The sequence below is a fragment of the Hemibagrus wyckioides genome, linkage group LG20 (genome assembly GCF_019097595.1).
Source record: "Hemibagrus wyckioides isolate EC202008001 linkage group LG20, SWU_Hwy_1.0, whole genome shotgun sequence".
Taxonomy (NCBI): Eukaryota; Metazoa; Chordata; class Actinopteri; order Siluriformes; family Bagridae; genus Hemibagrus; species Hemibagrus wyckioides.
The window spans coordinates 16,240,337-16,256,490 of record NC_080729.1 but is presented as its reverse complement, the minus strand read 5'-3'; the positions used below and the strand labels follow the sequence as shown (position 1 = coordinate 16,256,490).

Here is a 16,154-nt window from a genome sequence, read left to right as displayed (position 1 = left end):
TACCACGTTTCCTAACATGTTACAGTTTGGAATGCAACATAAACCAGAAGATGTAATGATCTGCTGCTAGTGGGATCTCCTCATTGTTACAGATGTGCTATGACAACAACAAAGAAAGACTACATTAACAAGCAAATTCTCTCTCTGATAATAAGAGCCTTTTTTTTCAGCTAAAGTGAAATGGGTTGTGCGTCATGCTTTGTGGTTAATGCTTTGTGCTTCATTGTGATTCTGCGGATGCGCAGCACAAAGCCGATAATAGTGAGCTGGTCATCTACGCTCAAAAACAAGGCCTTGATAATGGAAAAGACATCTTTGTTCTGATCCATCAGAACACATTTTGAAGGTAGCGGGCTCTGTATCAGTGATATTAGCTAGCTAGGTAAAAACAAGGCTTTGTTGGAGGGGAAAAAAACCTCTGTTATGATGAATGAGTGTGTTACAGTGGAACGAATGCTCTCTCTTATGAATTTTCGCCTCAAGAATTGAAATTCTGAGGAAATTTGCATCGGCATACGAAGCATTTTCGGCATACGAACAAACCGAAACGAGCGCTGGCTAAATTGTGTGTACGTCTGGGTGCCGTTCAAAGCTTTGCGGCAATGGAAAGCCAACTGAAGCCAACCGAAGCAAGTTTGCGATTTTTTTTCCAGTCAGTGAAAGCTGTTTCGAAAGAGTCATTTTGAGCATTGCTTTTAAAAGCTACATGCTTGGTGGCACGACTTCCTGTGAAGACCCTTGACCCTTGGAAATGGGTAATATTGGTAATATTTTTGGGTGGCTGGAACAGATTATCTGCATTTACGCCATTTCTTATGGAAAATATTCGTATCACAATATTCGCCTTAAGGACTCGCCTCCAGAAAGAGGTTCCACTGTATGTGATGGTAGCGAGCTAGCTGAGTAACACTGGCTAACTAGCTTCAGCTAGACAAAGACTTGTTCATATTATAATGCCTCAAATCTAGAAATTTGTAAGTGTTTTTTTTCGAGTTTGATATTACAAGTTTACAGGATTTGTGCATGTGTGTGCGCATAATGTTCACTGGACATTTTCATGCAAATACGTTAAGCACCAATTTTAGGCCATTGTAAGTTTAAGCGCACACGGATTTTTATAGATGAAGCGCTTGCCCTCTCATTGACTGAGAATACACAACACAGTTGTAAATGTGTGCTCGTGGCTTTGGTTTCCGATCTCGTCTTTGGCACGAGCCCGTTGAGTCGCTGGGCGAAAAACAAACACACAGACTCAGTAACTGTCTTTGCAAGATCAACAGGGAATATAGGAGGAAATAAAATCCAACCAGAATCACACACTGCATCAAAAAATATCTATAAGTGATGGAAGCTACAGAAGAGTAAATAAATCTCTATTTTAAAAAGCTGAACCTCTAGGAGTGAGTGTGTGTGTGTGTGTGTGCTGAAGGCATCTCTCAGCCTCTCCTCTGGGTTCAGTCTCGATTAAATACATCACTGGTCTCAGGAGGGACTTCATAATGTTCGTGAAACCCCCTGTGGATTCTTGGCTGGCAGACTATCAGGTAAAGCCATTCTAAAAAAAAAAAAGAAGATTCACATATTCCCGAGCATCCATTTCCTCCTTATTTACTCTGACAGTGTTTCACATTACAGTCCATACTCCTGCTGCGATGTGCGCTGAAATGTCAAACAAAAAGTCACCAGGTGTGGTCAATACCATGTGGGCATCTAGAAGTCGTTTTCATAAAAGCATGGATTATTCCTGAGCAGCTACAAACATAAAAATGGGTTAATTACATATTTCTGTCTTTGATTTCTGTGCATGGAAAGGCAGACGTCCCAGAACTTTTGGCAGTATAATGTATCTTGTGTTTTTCTCCATCCGTGATATTGTCTAATGAACTCAGTTTGTCCAACTTTAAATAAAATGCCTGAAACAGACCATTACTCTCATGCTTCCTGTCATGTGTCGCAGTTCAAATATTCTTTCAATCTCCCACTGCTTTGTTGCCCCACTGTGTTTACCTGTACTGTGTTTAGATCTGATTTTCTCTGTTGTGTCTACTGAATCCTGGGTATATACCAGATTACATACCTCTGTAGCAGAATGCACTGAGCATGGCAGTCCCATTGGCCAGCTCTGTGGATGATTCGGTGTGGACTCCTGGATCTCGGCTCCTACACTCAGGACGTGGTTTAATCACTGAGTACCTCACACTGCCATCTTCAAGCCACCCAGGTTCGCAGTGCTCCAGGCCGGAGCGCCATGCCAGATGGAGCTGACCCACCGTGGCCAGCTGAGCACCCAGAACACCGCACTGAGCCACGGCCTCGGCCAGGGTGAGATTCCCCGGAGCCGACAGAGGGAACACTTCACCTGGGGGGCAAGCACAAAAGCTTGAAGTGTGTTTTTTATTTTTTACCTTTTGTCATTCCATATAAAAAAAGTCTTTTTTGCATTTTGTAGCTTTTTACTGCAGAACTCTGTATTTGATATATATATATATATATATATATATATATATATACGCTAAACAAATCTTCCGGAAAATAAATTTAGTCTTACAATCCACAACAAGCAAATAATAATACATAAAACATCATCATACAGCTTCCTGTGTCTGTCATTTCACCTTGCATGGCGCTGGCGAAGCAGTACACGTCAAACAGCTCGGAGGCATCTCGTTTCCCATAATTCCTCACCCCTTGCATGTTTTCGCTGTGTCCATAGCAGCCCAGCTCTGGTTTCTGAATCGAGTACCTGTGAAGAGCTGAGCTAAGCATGAAATCCTCCCAGCATTCCCCAGGACGCATTCCCCCAGTATTATTATGCAAACGATGCAGCGCTGAAGTCGGTGTCATTAATGAGTAATTGCTTTGATCCATTAATGGAGGATCCTGTACGGCTGCGTGGGCTCTGGAGAGGAGAGCGAGCGGCGGTGCATACGGCCACAAGTCGGATGCTCGGGGATCACTTTGTTGCTAATGAACAGCTTAAAATGGCTTGCAAACGATAAGTCAATGACGCAGAAATCAATGCACACCTGCCATGAAGCGGATCGTCAGGGATAGAAAGGTTGCCTGTGTGTCTATTTCCATAAAGTATTATAGTGCTAAAATACTCGATTTTGATTGGCTAGCAGTTGAGCTTTTATTCCTCACATCAGGATACTTTATCAGAGTTCAAACAGCTTTAAAAAATAATTTCCTCTTAAAGAAAATAGGTCCAGGTCCTCACTCGCCTACACTGTTATTATTAGTTCAGTCATAGATAATAAATAAGTCATAATAGTTACTGAATAAAATGGGTTTTTTTTTAGCTTGTTAACCTAAGCTCAAATGTTCTGTAGCAATATTATAAAAGATTCTTTACTTCCCCTTTGAATCTCAGAAGTCGAGATATTCGGCTGATTTTGGGTGCACATGTAAATTAAACACTGGTTCAATTTTCCTTTTTCCGTTTTCTATTAATCAAGTCAAATAAGTTGTCCGACTGAATGTAGTCATATGCGTGACCTCGGACACGCTGGTTTTTTGAAAACTCGTGAAGCTTTGCTTTAACATGAAATGTCATAACACACAGACACACACACAGCTTAAAGTAGGTGGAAGCACGGCTAACCTGACGGTCTGATCGCTGAGCCAGCCGGCCGAGCACTCCTCCAGACCTGAGTGGAAAGCAGCCCAGAGTTGTTCTGGGGACGCGATCTGAGCCGAATTCTGCTCACACGCCCGCTCAGCGTCCACAAACGACATAGAGTAGGACTCAGACAGCACTCGGTAATGAAACACAACCCCTAAACACATCACACACACACACAAACACACACACACACAGAGGCAGAGAATGAATAAAATCAAAGACAGAAAATTACTGCACAATATATTACCCTGTCATATATTTCACACGACTCATCAGCAGCTGGAACGGTAATGCTTGCTGTATTTTATTAATGAACTGCGCAGCATTATAGGTAATCAATCCCATAATTCTAATTAAAGACTTATGGGTAATTGACCAATTAACCATAGACTTGGACATGAGAAAATGAGAATAAAGCTACACTAAACTTAGCACTATTGGGAAAAAAACTGATATTATATCGACAGAATAAATCGATCATGATTAGTAAGTAATTAATCCTCCACAGCTCTGAGGACTCATTAATGAGGCAGCGTCTTCCTGGCACACTTCAGCATCCTAAATTAAAGACAGACCTTTGGGCTCACTTATCGACTCCTGTTTCTCTGGAGTTTTGTAATTGATGGCCCACGCAGCGAGCCCCTGGCAGATAGCTAGTTAACATCGGTCAAAGTGCTAAGCGAAGATGGCTGGAGTAAGAAGTCAAATTTAATCACATTATAATTGGATCGCTGAATTGACGCTGTTGTTTATAATAATTGGGATAATATTGGATTGTACTCTATTCCAACTGCACCATTAGCAGTGTTTGATGAGTTCCTCTGATTCTATCCGTCTATTCTCTGTAGCGCTGTTCATACACAGGGTTCAAATCACACTGTCACAATCAAATCAAATTGTCACAATAACTAACACATGCCCTTATTCATACATTACGGACAATTTAGAGATGCCAATCAGGCTAGAACACACCTTTGGAATGGAGGAAGAAACCAGAGAACCCCTGAGAATGGGGGGAGACGTGAATCGAACCCCTAACCCCAGAGGCACTGTTCTAGCCACCTTCCTCTGTGGTTCAATATTAAGAAATCTTACCTGTAACCTCCAGCGTGACGGTGTCCTGCTCATAAGTGTCCCCGAGGAACACGTGGCAGCGAAAGACCCCAGAGTCGTTGGTACGAAGCTGAGAGACAGCCAGCGAGAAGTTCAGGTTGTTTGAGTGGTACCCCGGGACACTGACCCGGCCTTGGTATGCCTGCTGTACACGAACTTCCCTATTCTCCAACGAGAGCACAATGATCTCTGTGTCACCCTGAAGCCGGGTCCATTGAACGTCCGGAGTCCTGCCTTGGTGGGAGGAGCCGAGTGGCAGGGTGTGGACGCAGGGAAGGAGGGCGGAGCCTGCGAGAGGTTCTTGCACTGTATGGTGCGTCACTTTACGCAGAGTAATAAGACTTTCTGCGTCACTCAGACCTGTAACGAAAGAAAAAACACCTAAAATTAGATTATTTAACTGCGAGTGGAAGAAACCTCACAGTTATCTAATCTAGACAAAGGTGTCCACAATTTGGGTTAATTTTTTACACACAACATACTCCACTCCTTATGTACTTTTCCCCAAAACCCGCTACCTCTCAGTGATATGCTCCCATTTTCACCAACATTTTAATCCATACGCACTCCATAAGACGAAGACGAGTGACTCACCTCCATCACATGCACTCGCACCATCTCCTTTCTTCTCTCAGCCTATTTTTTTCCCCCCTACTTGTATGTATGAGTCAAGCATAAACTTCACCGAGATCCGTTCAAATCATACACTTGCTCTTTATATAAGCTGTTTTAAAAAAAAATCATAATCTACAGAAATGTTCTGGCTGTTCTGAACAAAGTGTTTGTAGCATAATCATACTCATTACCTGCTGCTCAAACCGGCAGCATGGCCACACGACAGGAGAAAGCAGGTGGAAGTTATTCATTTTCATAAGACTTGTGAAGCGAGCAATGAGGGAATAGTCGAGTGGACTTTCATTTTAAATAAACGAGAAACAAATCGGGGAAATGAGGGATGATGATACACTACTTTTTTCATCCTTGCTGTGAAACATCAGTCATATTTGTTACTCTTCGGTCTGTATTTTCTATCCCATGATTCCTATACAGGTGAAAGGCAAAGTCTGGGGTCTAGACGTTATTTGAAAAAGTAGAATCTCAAGAAATGGGGCAACTTCTGCAATGAAGCTTTTATTATCGCCACACATTCATTACAGCACAGTGGAATTCTTTTCTACACATATCCCAGCTGAGGAAGTTGTGGGTCAGAGCACAGGGGCAGCTATGATGCAGCACCCCAGGAGCAGAGAGGGTTAAGGGCCTTGCTTAATTGCCCAACAGTGGAGCTTGAACCCCAATCCTCCAATCAACAACCCAGAGGCTTAACCACTTGAGCCACCACTGCCCCAGAAACTACGTAGTCGGGATTCCTACATTTGGGGAATTCTCAAAGGTCAGCACAGCCTGAGCGCAATGGCTGAACCTTGCTTTGGGCAAACCACCTCCTTGATCATATTAATGCCCCTGCCAGGTCAGGAGTGAAATGAACGTATCCTGTTAATGAAACTCAGAGAAAATCGACTCATGCAGCAACATTTTGACATACAGTAAGTACCTTTTAAATGCAAATCACTAGAATTAGTTCATCTTGAAATAGCTTCAGCTGTCAATCATGCTAGCTTTAGCTTAACTAAAATCAAGCTATATATTGTAGCAAATCCCTTGCTCATGACCAGCTGTGTTTTATCATCATTTCTGTATAAATATACATTTCCATTAGCCCAAAATCTGCTGCTTTGTCTAGGATTTATACTAGAAATTATACTCAGTGATCATCAGTGCATGTATATTTACATCACCAGTGATATGAAATGCTTAATTAGGCACATTTATTGAAAATCGGTTCATAAAGTGAGTAACAGCTGGTTTATTCCGAGCTCACGCTCTCTGAATCTTCCCATAGACCCGCACTGGCTTACGGGCAGCTTCGGCACCCGCTGAAGTTTCATTGACCCAAGAAAGCTGTTAGCAAAAAAAAAAAAACGGTTAATGAGGTAAACAGAACAAGTACGTTTCCAATGTCTTTATGTTGCGTGTATCTAAAGAGAGGGCGTATCGGCAGCCGAGAGAGATGACTGTTCCTTTAGCGATGTGTTCGTTCCTGTCACTGCTTTTGAGAAATATTCTAATTAACTAAATAACTGTGTGTGTGTGTGTGTTGTGTCTGGTAATGAAAGCGGGGTTACTGATTGATGTCAGCACCATTATACACACTCGGCAGGAGACCGATGGCCTGATCATGGTGAGAGAGAGAGGAGTCAGTGGAAAGGGCAACACTTTGGTCGCAGTCGCATTAATCAGAGTTTTTCTCAGTGTGTGTGTATGTGTGTGTGTGTGTATGTTAAAGCTTAATAAAGAGATTCAGAACCATACCACTTTTATTGATGTCTCTGTGTAAGACACTTAGGGTATAATTAAAGCTCTGACTGTAACCAGAGCCGGTCATGTTACTATAACTGACGATGTGAATCTGTGCCTTTAAAATGGCAAGGATACAATAGTTTAAAGCAGTCATAAGACACTGTTGCTAGGCAACCAGGAAACTAGGGCGGCAAGCCGAGACGACCTTACGATAGAAGCTAACAATTCAACTAGCTGGAGGTTTTTAATACAGGAGAAATGAGTAGAAACTGTAGACAGGTTTTCAGGAATATTCCGGAAGATCTTATAAAATTTCCGTATGACTAAAATAACATTGTAGCTAATCTTAGAAACCAGTAACATGGACTTCGTGAACTCTACCACGTCGCAAAACGTCAACATTGCGCCAATGCTTATGCATTTAAAACTGATTTATAATGCAGACCTTTGAAGTGAGGAATAATAAGAGGGAAGACCATGGGAAAATGCATAAATATGAGACTAGTAACTCATTAGAGAGCCTCACAACAATTGTTTTCCACACATCAGCCATTAAGGAAGCGAAGGAGAAGCATCTTAATCAGAGATGTTGCTTGGGAGGTTTTCGGACTTAAGGTCATTCAAAACTTTATCCGAAAATATCCCAAGCAGTGACCACACATGTAAGTGAGTTACACGTGTGGTCACACACCAAACAAACTCAAACTATCAAAATCAAATTGTGATAAAAACAGATTTCATCACCATCACATTATAGATCCATCCAGTATCTTTAAACTGCCTGCATAATTAGTATATGATAATATATGAAAAATAATATGATGGGCTGGAGCAAGTGCTATTCTGATCAGTGATGATGTTAAACGAATTCATTTGAAATGTGAAAAATATTCATTTCAGGAAAAGTGCTTATGTTTTAACGTCATTAGAAACTACACTGACCTCAGGAGCTCTCGGTTGCTCAATTCCTAATGACTATACACTGTTAAAGAAAGGACATGATCAACTTTTCCATTATTTACTGTCCCCCAAATGAGAATGAGGTTCCCTCATGGTTCCCTGAGCCTGGTTCCCCTAAGGGTTTCTTCCTCATATTGTCCTGGGCATGGGGTGCCAGGCGGGAGAATAAAGTGCAGGGATAGACATCAGACAGGGGTTTATTATAAAATAACATTGGAAAACAGAACAAAATACTGAACCAAAAACCAGAAAACACTGAGTAACAACACAGCACCCAAAGACGAGGACTCCATGAGAGACAACCGGTATAAATAAGGGAGGTAATTAGTGAAACAGGAGGGGATAGATGTGCAGAGACGGGAATGGGCTAAGGATCGGGCGGGGCAGACATAAAACATAAACAAAGACACATGGCACGGGGTATAAACAAACCCCTGCTGGAATGCCCCCTAGTGTTCCAGCAGGGAATTAGCCAAGTATCATCTCAGGGAGTTTTTTCCTTGCCTCCGTTACCTCAGGCTTGCTCATTAAGGACAAATCTTATGGATAAATAGTGACTTTAAACTTGATCATTTCTATTGCTTCTATACTTCTGTAAAGAGACAATGTCCATTGTTAAAAGCGCTATACGAATAAATTGAATTGAAAAACTGGTTCATGGGAAAAACTTGTACTCGGATTCTAGGATTTGAATAATCTAAATGAAGAATCTACTTGTTTTAATCCGACTCTGAATATGCATAACTTTCCCTGTGTAAATGTTTAGACAAAAGTTTAAAAGAATAGCATCTCTCTAACAAATCACAAGAGTCACATTTACACAGAAAACTGTTCCTCTCTCTCTCTCTCTCTCTCTCTCTCTCTCTCGAGCAAACTTTAATCATACAGAATAAGTAACTGCAAGTAGACTCAGTCGGCCGCATGATCCGAGGACAAACTCGACTCGGAGATTTCATCTGACTGTGCTGCCTTCCTCCATCTGTGCCCCGAATCCATTTGTGACTGTGGGAGCAAACTAAACTGCTGATATTTAATACAATCAGCCTTAAGGAAAACGGATGGGGGTTTGGAGGGAAGGGTGGTGGTGGTGGTGGTGTTGGGGTAGGGGGGAGGCGGAGTATTTGAATAACGGATATAAGGCGTGTTAACGTCGGTATATAAAGACAACCCCCCCCCCCCCCCACAAATCTGCATTTAGATAGAAGAGCTTTCAGTGCTCAGACCCCCCCCCCCCCAGAACCTCGCTATTGTTCAGAAATCCACTCGTTTTTCTTCCTAATGGGATGTAACACACACGCAGGTGTGAGCACACGCTGTTCTCACATGTGGTACATCTCACATCATGTCTTGTCAGTTTTATCATTTCACTAGAAGAGTCACAAACAGAGTGTTTTGAGTATCGACTTCCCGCTTCTCCTTCATCTTTTCTTTCCCCTAACCTGCCTCTCTCTCTCTCTCTCTCTCTCTCTCTCCCATTCTTTCTCTCTCTCAGTGGGGTTATGCATTAATACTCCCAGGCCACTGAAAGCACAGCTTGTCCTCATACCTACCCCTATCTTTTAATATCTCTATGTCTCTCTCTCTCTCACTCACTCTCTCTTTTTCACGCACACACACATACAAACACACAAACGCCCACATATACACACATAGCTGCACATCTGCACCCACACACAGACCTCAGCCATCACCAGGCAAAACCATGGCAACAGCTGCTTGGTAAGTGGGAGAAAGGAATTGGTCAAACTGCTCAATATGGCTCTTATAGAGGGAGGAGAGAGAGAGAGAGAGAGAGAGAGGGAGAGAGAGAGAGAGGCAGTAACACAGACAGTGAGGGAGACAGTTATACAGAGAGAGTGAAGCTGTAATACAGAGAGAGACTGTAACAGAGAGAGGGTAAGACAGTGAGACAGTAACACACACACACAGGGAGGGAGGGAGTCTTTTGACAGAGTGACACAGTAACACACTGAGAGACAGTAACACAGTTACACACAGTGTTACACAGAGTGAGAGACAGTTTGACAGTAACACACACACACACACACACACACAGAGTAAGACAGTTACAGAGAGAGAGAGAGAGAGACACATATGGTAGGAAATCATGTAGACAGCACCCAGCCATCAATCCCTGAGTGAATAATTAAAACGCCACTTCTAGTGTTTCAGCCAGTGGTGAGGCTGAAGTGCTTTTCAAACCTACTTCAAAGGTGTGCGTATATATATGCGTGTGTGTGTGTGTGACTGCATCTATGTGTGTGTGTGTGTGTGTGTGTGTGTGTAATGCATGCGTGTGAACAGATGTGTCAGATTATGACTGCTGAGCACAAAGGAAGGAAGCAGTAACTATATTTTCCCTTGTGTTCTTATTTCCGCAGACATCATGAGCATGCATTCACAAACACACACACACACACAGTGCTTTTCCACCCAAAGAGCATTCTATAGCTTGGTATGAAACCCGAACCTATGTGTGTCAGGTAGGAAGAGTTTCTCTACAGGTCACGGACATAAGAGTGGTCACTACAGGGTGAATCAGGAGACATAGTGATGATAGGCACGAGGAGAATATGCAAACTCCACAAAGAAAGGCCTCTGCCTGTTCGAACCTGGGATTCAGACCCAGGACCTTCTTGCTGTGAGGCAACAGTGCTAAATACTAAGCCACCATGCTGCCCCACAAAGAAACAATAAACTTATAATTTTATATATAGAACTTAAAATGACATGTATTTTATTAAAAATAAATTGCCACTTCCGCCCGTGGCTCACTCCAGCATTTGACGCAGTCGCAGCATTTTTCCATACTTCAGTCCGCAAGCTAACCCACGCTAAAATGACCCCAAAAAATATGTCACTAGAGAGCTCCCCATCAATCACCCCACCCCGGAAAAATTGTCCGGTATCAGAGCGGTCCATGGTACAACAAAGGTTGTGGAACCCTGTTTTTATATTTTTTAAAGCTGACCCAAACACAGTCTTACACAGCACTTAAAGTAAATACAGAAATGTTTGAGTGCAAAAAAAAGGCAAAGAGCAACAGCTTTAGCTTTTTGGTGTGTGCTAGTGCACAGTCATTACTTATCGACACACGTAGCCACTACATTTATTTTAGGAGCCACGTTTCACATGTGGCACCTCACAGCACTCGAAAAAACCCTGACCATTAAACCTCTCACATAGTCCATCTGTCAGCTCTAACCTAATGTTCTATACACTGCTGCTCCGGACGTACAGGAGCATAAAAGTGGCCTGGCAGGGAACTCACTTTCCCATCAGCCCCGCTGTGACGTCTAACACTGCTGTGGGGCGTTTAATGAAATGCCTGGCCGAGTGAGTGAAGCTGCCAGGGAATGTGTGGCCCTGAGAATGGGAGCGAAACCTACAGCATGTCTAACTGCAATAAGCGAGGACGGAGCAGGAAGCTCTACACAACTCATACACTTGTAGACAACACAGGTTATCATAACCACACACTGTGAAGGTTTTAGGGTTTGTTGTGTGCTCCAACATGGTTGAATGGGAAGCTTTTGAAATGCATATTATCACAATATGCCCTTGGTGGTCCAGCGGCAGGATCCTGGGCTCTCGTTGCCGTGGCCTGGGTTCGATTCCCAGGCAGAGAGCTAACCCAGCCACTGCAGAATTAACTCACAGTGCTGGATCAAATGGGAGGGTTGCTTCAGGAAGGGTATCTGGTGTAAAACCTGTGTGAACTAAATGATCCGCTGTGCTGACCCCAAAACAGGGAGCAGCCGAAACAACATTAGCGTTCCTGTCAATTCTTCATAATCACCAGCTTTATGATAATAAATTCCAGATGAATGTAACCTGTGAATTATATTTTGTCACTACTAAAACTAAATGCACCCTAATCTTCCACTAATGCAGCTCAGCCACTGCAGAGCCTCTGCTACTGAGATATTTCAGTCTACTTGGAAATCAATGCAAAAATGCAACAGCTATTCGAAACCACTGGCATGTGCAGGCTAAGCCAATTAGCCGGCTTTCTACTGCTTAATTCCAGAGGTCGGCTCTCACAATTCATCCCCTCTGACCAGGAAAGAAACAAGCCCTCTCAGCTACTCAGGGGGTGCCCGAGTGGTGCTACGGAAAAGCGCTTGCCCTATCATGTGGAGATCGTACGTTTGGATCCAGATGGTGCAACAGCCATCAGTGATAGAGAGATTATTCTCTCTTTCTCTCACTTCCTTTATCTCTCTCTTCATTAATCACCGCAGCCCTAGCTGCCTCTGGGAGCTCATGCATGTGGAAGTAATCGGACAGCGCTTTCCTCCTTGCGTGTTACGCCGTCCCCTGATGTTGCTGAGCATCGATGTTGGAGAGCAAATTAAAGAATCTATTCAGGAAACTTCTCAGCTTCAAGGTTCAGGAAATGATGTTAGTGAAAGCTGGCTGCACACAAACAAACTTTTTAACACTGCATATTTCATTTATATTACATGAATTAATATGCAAATATATTCTATAGCAAATATAACACTGACTATACAGATTAATGTTTTAAGGATATAAATATCCATCATCTGGTACAATGTTCACTGGAGACAAATATGGAGGCGTCCAAGTTTTTTAATGAATTCGGAGCTCTGATTTTTCACTTCAGAGGTACACTGTGTATGGCCAAAGTTTGTGGGATATCTGTCCATCACTTCTATTTGAGAGGCCACAATGCTGGACGATCTCAACTATATAGAATGTCTTATATAGCTATTTTAGATTGTTCAGTTTAACAAAGCAAGCATACACTGTATATTATACACTTACACCGATCAGCCATAACATTATGAGCAGTGAGAGAATAACACTGATGATCTCCTCATCATGGCACCTGTTAGTGGGTGGGATATATTAGGGTGTAAGTGAACATTTTGTCCTCAAAGTTGATGTTAGAAGCAGGAAAAATGGACAAGCGTAAGGATTTGAGCGAGTTTGACAAGGGCCAAATTGTGATGGCGAATAGACGACTGGATCAGAGCATCTCCAAAACTGCAGCTCTTGTGGGGTGTTCCCGGTCTGCAGTGGTCAGTATCTATCAAAAGTGGTAAACTGGCGACAGGGTCATGGGCGGTCAAGGCTCACTGATGTATGTGGGGAGTGAAGGCTGGCCCGTGTGATCCGATCCAACAGAAGAGCTACCGTTGCTTAAATTGCTAAAGAAGTTAATGCTGGTTCTGATAGAAAGGTGTCAGAATACACAGTGCAGGACGGGTCAGGGCTGTTTTGGCAGCAAAATAGGGACCAACACAATATTGGGCAGGTGGTCATAATGTTATGCCTGGTCAGTGTATATGATTTGTAACTCATCAATCAAGTCACATTAGTGAACATCTTTATCCATAATTCTCCACAAGCTCAGGACAAATGGAGTGAGACACATCTTTGACTTACCACATCCACTGGAGAGACAGAGGAGCACTAAGAGAGCCTGCAGCCCACTGGGAACACACACACCCTCCATCCTGTCGAGGAAAAAAACAGAGAATACTGTAAGGTAGCAAGTCAAGAAAGGGAGGACAGAGGAAACACCGCTGTGATTTGAATCCCAAATGAAGCTTTATTGGCTGTTTGAGGGTCAGACAAAGACATTCATTAAAAAAAGATTCCACCAAACCTCTCTCTCTCTCTCTCTCTCTCGCTCTCTTTCACGTTCTCCATCTAAAACCTGTGTTGATAATTTATAAACCAGCACCCTGACCTTCCACCAATCTCTCATCATCAGCGAGAACACAGCCAACCTCCTTTCGCTGCCATCTCCACAAGCATATCATTACACGCTCGCACACACACACACACTCACACGGGCAGATAAGGCTGAAAAGCGAGAGCCTCTTTCAGCAGAGGCGACCTGTGACATTCGTCAGTAGTAAGGGCATCATGAAATCGCAACTGCCTTCCCACCCACACACACACACACACATACACACACACACTTAACTGATGAGGCACGCTCAGTGTCCTGATGAAAAATGAAAAACACCAGGGTTTATTAGGCCGACTGTGTGTCCTTTATGACCAGGAGGAAGAGGAGAGATGAATGTAAATGTGCGTCCACACGTTGAAATTACAAAAAAAAGTTTCACTTTTTTAATCAAATATAGAATAGCAATCAGGTGGCCCGGGTGGTGGCACTCGCTGAATGTTAATGAGCTTTGCATCCCGTTTCTTCCCTCTTGCTTTGTCTTTCTCTTTTTCCTGCTTCCCGGCACTCACAGCCCCCCTTCACAGTTTTTCTGCATTTTCCTTCTTTGCCTCTTCTCAAGAAAAGCCTTCTCTCTCTCTCTCTCTCTCTCTCTCTCTTTGTGGGTGGTCATGCTGCCTTACAGGTTCTTTTTAAACGTATTATTTTATTGTCTCATCACATAAGCTTTGCAGCCATAAAAAACCCTACACAGCCTTAAAAGCCTGCAGCTTTAAAGTTGCAGTTTATAAAATTGTTTGTATAAAAAGTTGTTCCTAGGCCTCTGATAATCACCGAATGTTAAAGCTACCTCGAAAAAAAGAAACTGCAGTTTCCACAATTTTAATAGAATGGAAATCCCAGGATTTGTTTATATCAAGCTTTTTTTCTGGCCCTCCGCGAGCTCATAAAACAGAGCTGCTTTAAGCAGGAAGATGCTGCTTTTTTATACCGTCTTACATCTTTAAAGATCTTTATAACTCACGCGGCACGTGTGGTTTTTAACCGGGAGCTCATATTGTTTAGAAAAATTACACATTGCTCCTTTAAGTTCTAATGTGACAGTGAGAAAAAAAAAAGAAAAGATGCAGGACACTTGACAGCCAGGACATAGCTTGTTAAAAATATACATGGGAGCAATGACTCTGTGTGTATGTGTGTGTGTGTGTGTGTGTGTGTGTGGTTTTGCGACTGGCTTCTTGAACACATTGCTTGCCTGTTTGTGTTTCGCCAGCCCAACTCTTGGCAGGGAGACTGCGAGTGTGAAGAGAGCTTATGTAGCCTATCCATTATGCATGTGGAGAGGGCTCGGTGCCGCTGAACGGGCATCACATGGGCATCACGCGGGCATCATGTGGCCACAGTAACCAGATGCCAGAAAGAACCAGGAGGGAGGGAGCGCATATTCTGCCAGACAGCAGGACATGAGCTTCAGATGAGCTGCCAGGAAGAAAAAAATAAAAATAAAACTGCCTCCAGGAAAACGAGAGAGAGGAAAAACAAAGATGAAGAGTAGCACAATTTATTGGTTGTTAATCTGTATCTCAGTGTACCTGTGGGTCTTTACTACATGAAGATGGTGGAGGTCTGAGCCTGAGCTCTGATACAGTGTGTGTGTGTGTGTGTACTGTATTTGCCATAGGTTTATTTTGTATGCATGAAGTTGAGCAAAAAGGTTTCTACAATGGTGTTCATTCATTCATTCATTCATTAGTTAGTTTGTTCATTTGTTCACTTGCTCATTCATTCATTTATTTATTCATTAATTTGTTTATGCATTCATTCACTAGTTCATTCATTCATTCTTTCAGTCATTCATTTATTCACTCATTTGTTTGTTCATTCATTCATTCACTAGTTCATTCATTTACTCATTTGTTCATCCATCCATTTGTTTGTTCATTCATTCTTTCTTTCATTCATTTGTTTGTTCATTAATTCATTCATTCACTAGTTCGTTCACTCAATCACTAGTTTGCTCACTCGTTCATTCATTCATTTATTCATTCAGTCATTAATTTGTACATGCATTCATTCATTCACAAATTGGTTCAGTCATTCATTCTTTCAATCATGCATTTGTTCATTCATTCATTCTTTCATTCATTTGCTCGTTCATTAATTCATTCATTTGTTCATTCTTTCATTCATTCATTCAGTAGTTCATTCACTCATTCACTAGTTTTGCTAACTCGTTCATTCATTCATTTAGTCATTAATTTGTACATGCCTTCATTCATTCATTTATTAAGTCTTTCACACATTGGTTCATTCATTCATTCTATCAATCATGCATTTGTTCATTCATTTATTTGTTCATTCATTCATTCTTTCATTCATTTGTTCGTTCATTAATTCATTCATTTGTTTGTTCTTTCATTCATTAGTTCA

General features: G+C 42.3%; 1 protein-coding gene and 1 non-coding gene across 2 annotated transcripts in view; both read right to left on the bottom strand.

Moving 5' to 3' along the window:
- The window catches only part of ncana (neurocan a), a 61,305-nt gene extending 47,761 nt beyond the window's left edge, over positions 1-13,544 (bottom strand). The window contains exons 1-5 of the mRNA XM_058417970.1: positions 13,475-13,544; positions 4,721-5,098; positions 3,605-3,779; positions 2,616-2,743; positions 2,078-2,359 (exon numbers count right to left, since the gene is read on the bottom strand). Coding sequence (XP_058273953.1) covers positions 2,078-2,359; positions 2,616-2,743; positions 3,605-3,779; positions 4,721-5,098; positions 13,475-13,544 — 1,033 coding nt within the window. The remainder of the gene's footprint in view (positions 1-2,077; positions 2,360-2,615; positions 2,744-3,604; positions 3,780-4,720; positions 5,099-13,474) is intronic.
- Positions 6,053-6,217, bottom strand: LOC131342095 (U1 spliceosomal RNA). The gene has a single exon (XR_009202965.1). It is a non-coding gene; the product is annotated as a U1 spliceosomal RNA (small nuclear RNA).
- Positions 13,545-16,154: the final 2,610 nt, after the last annotated feature.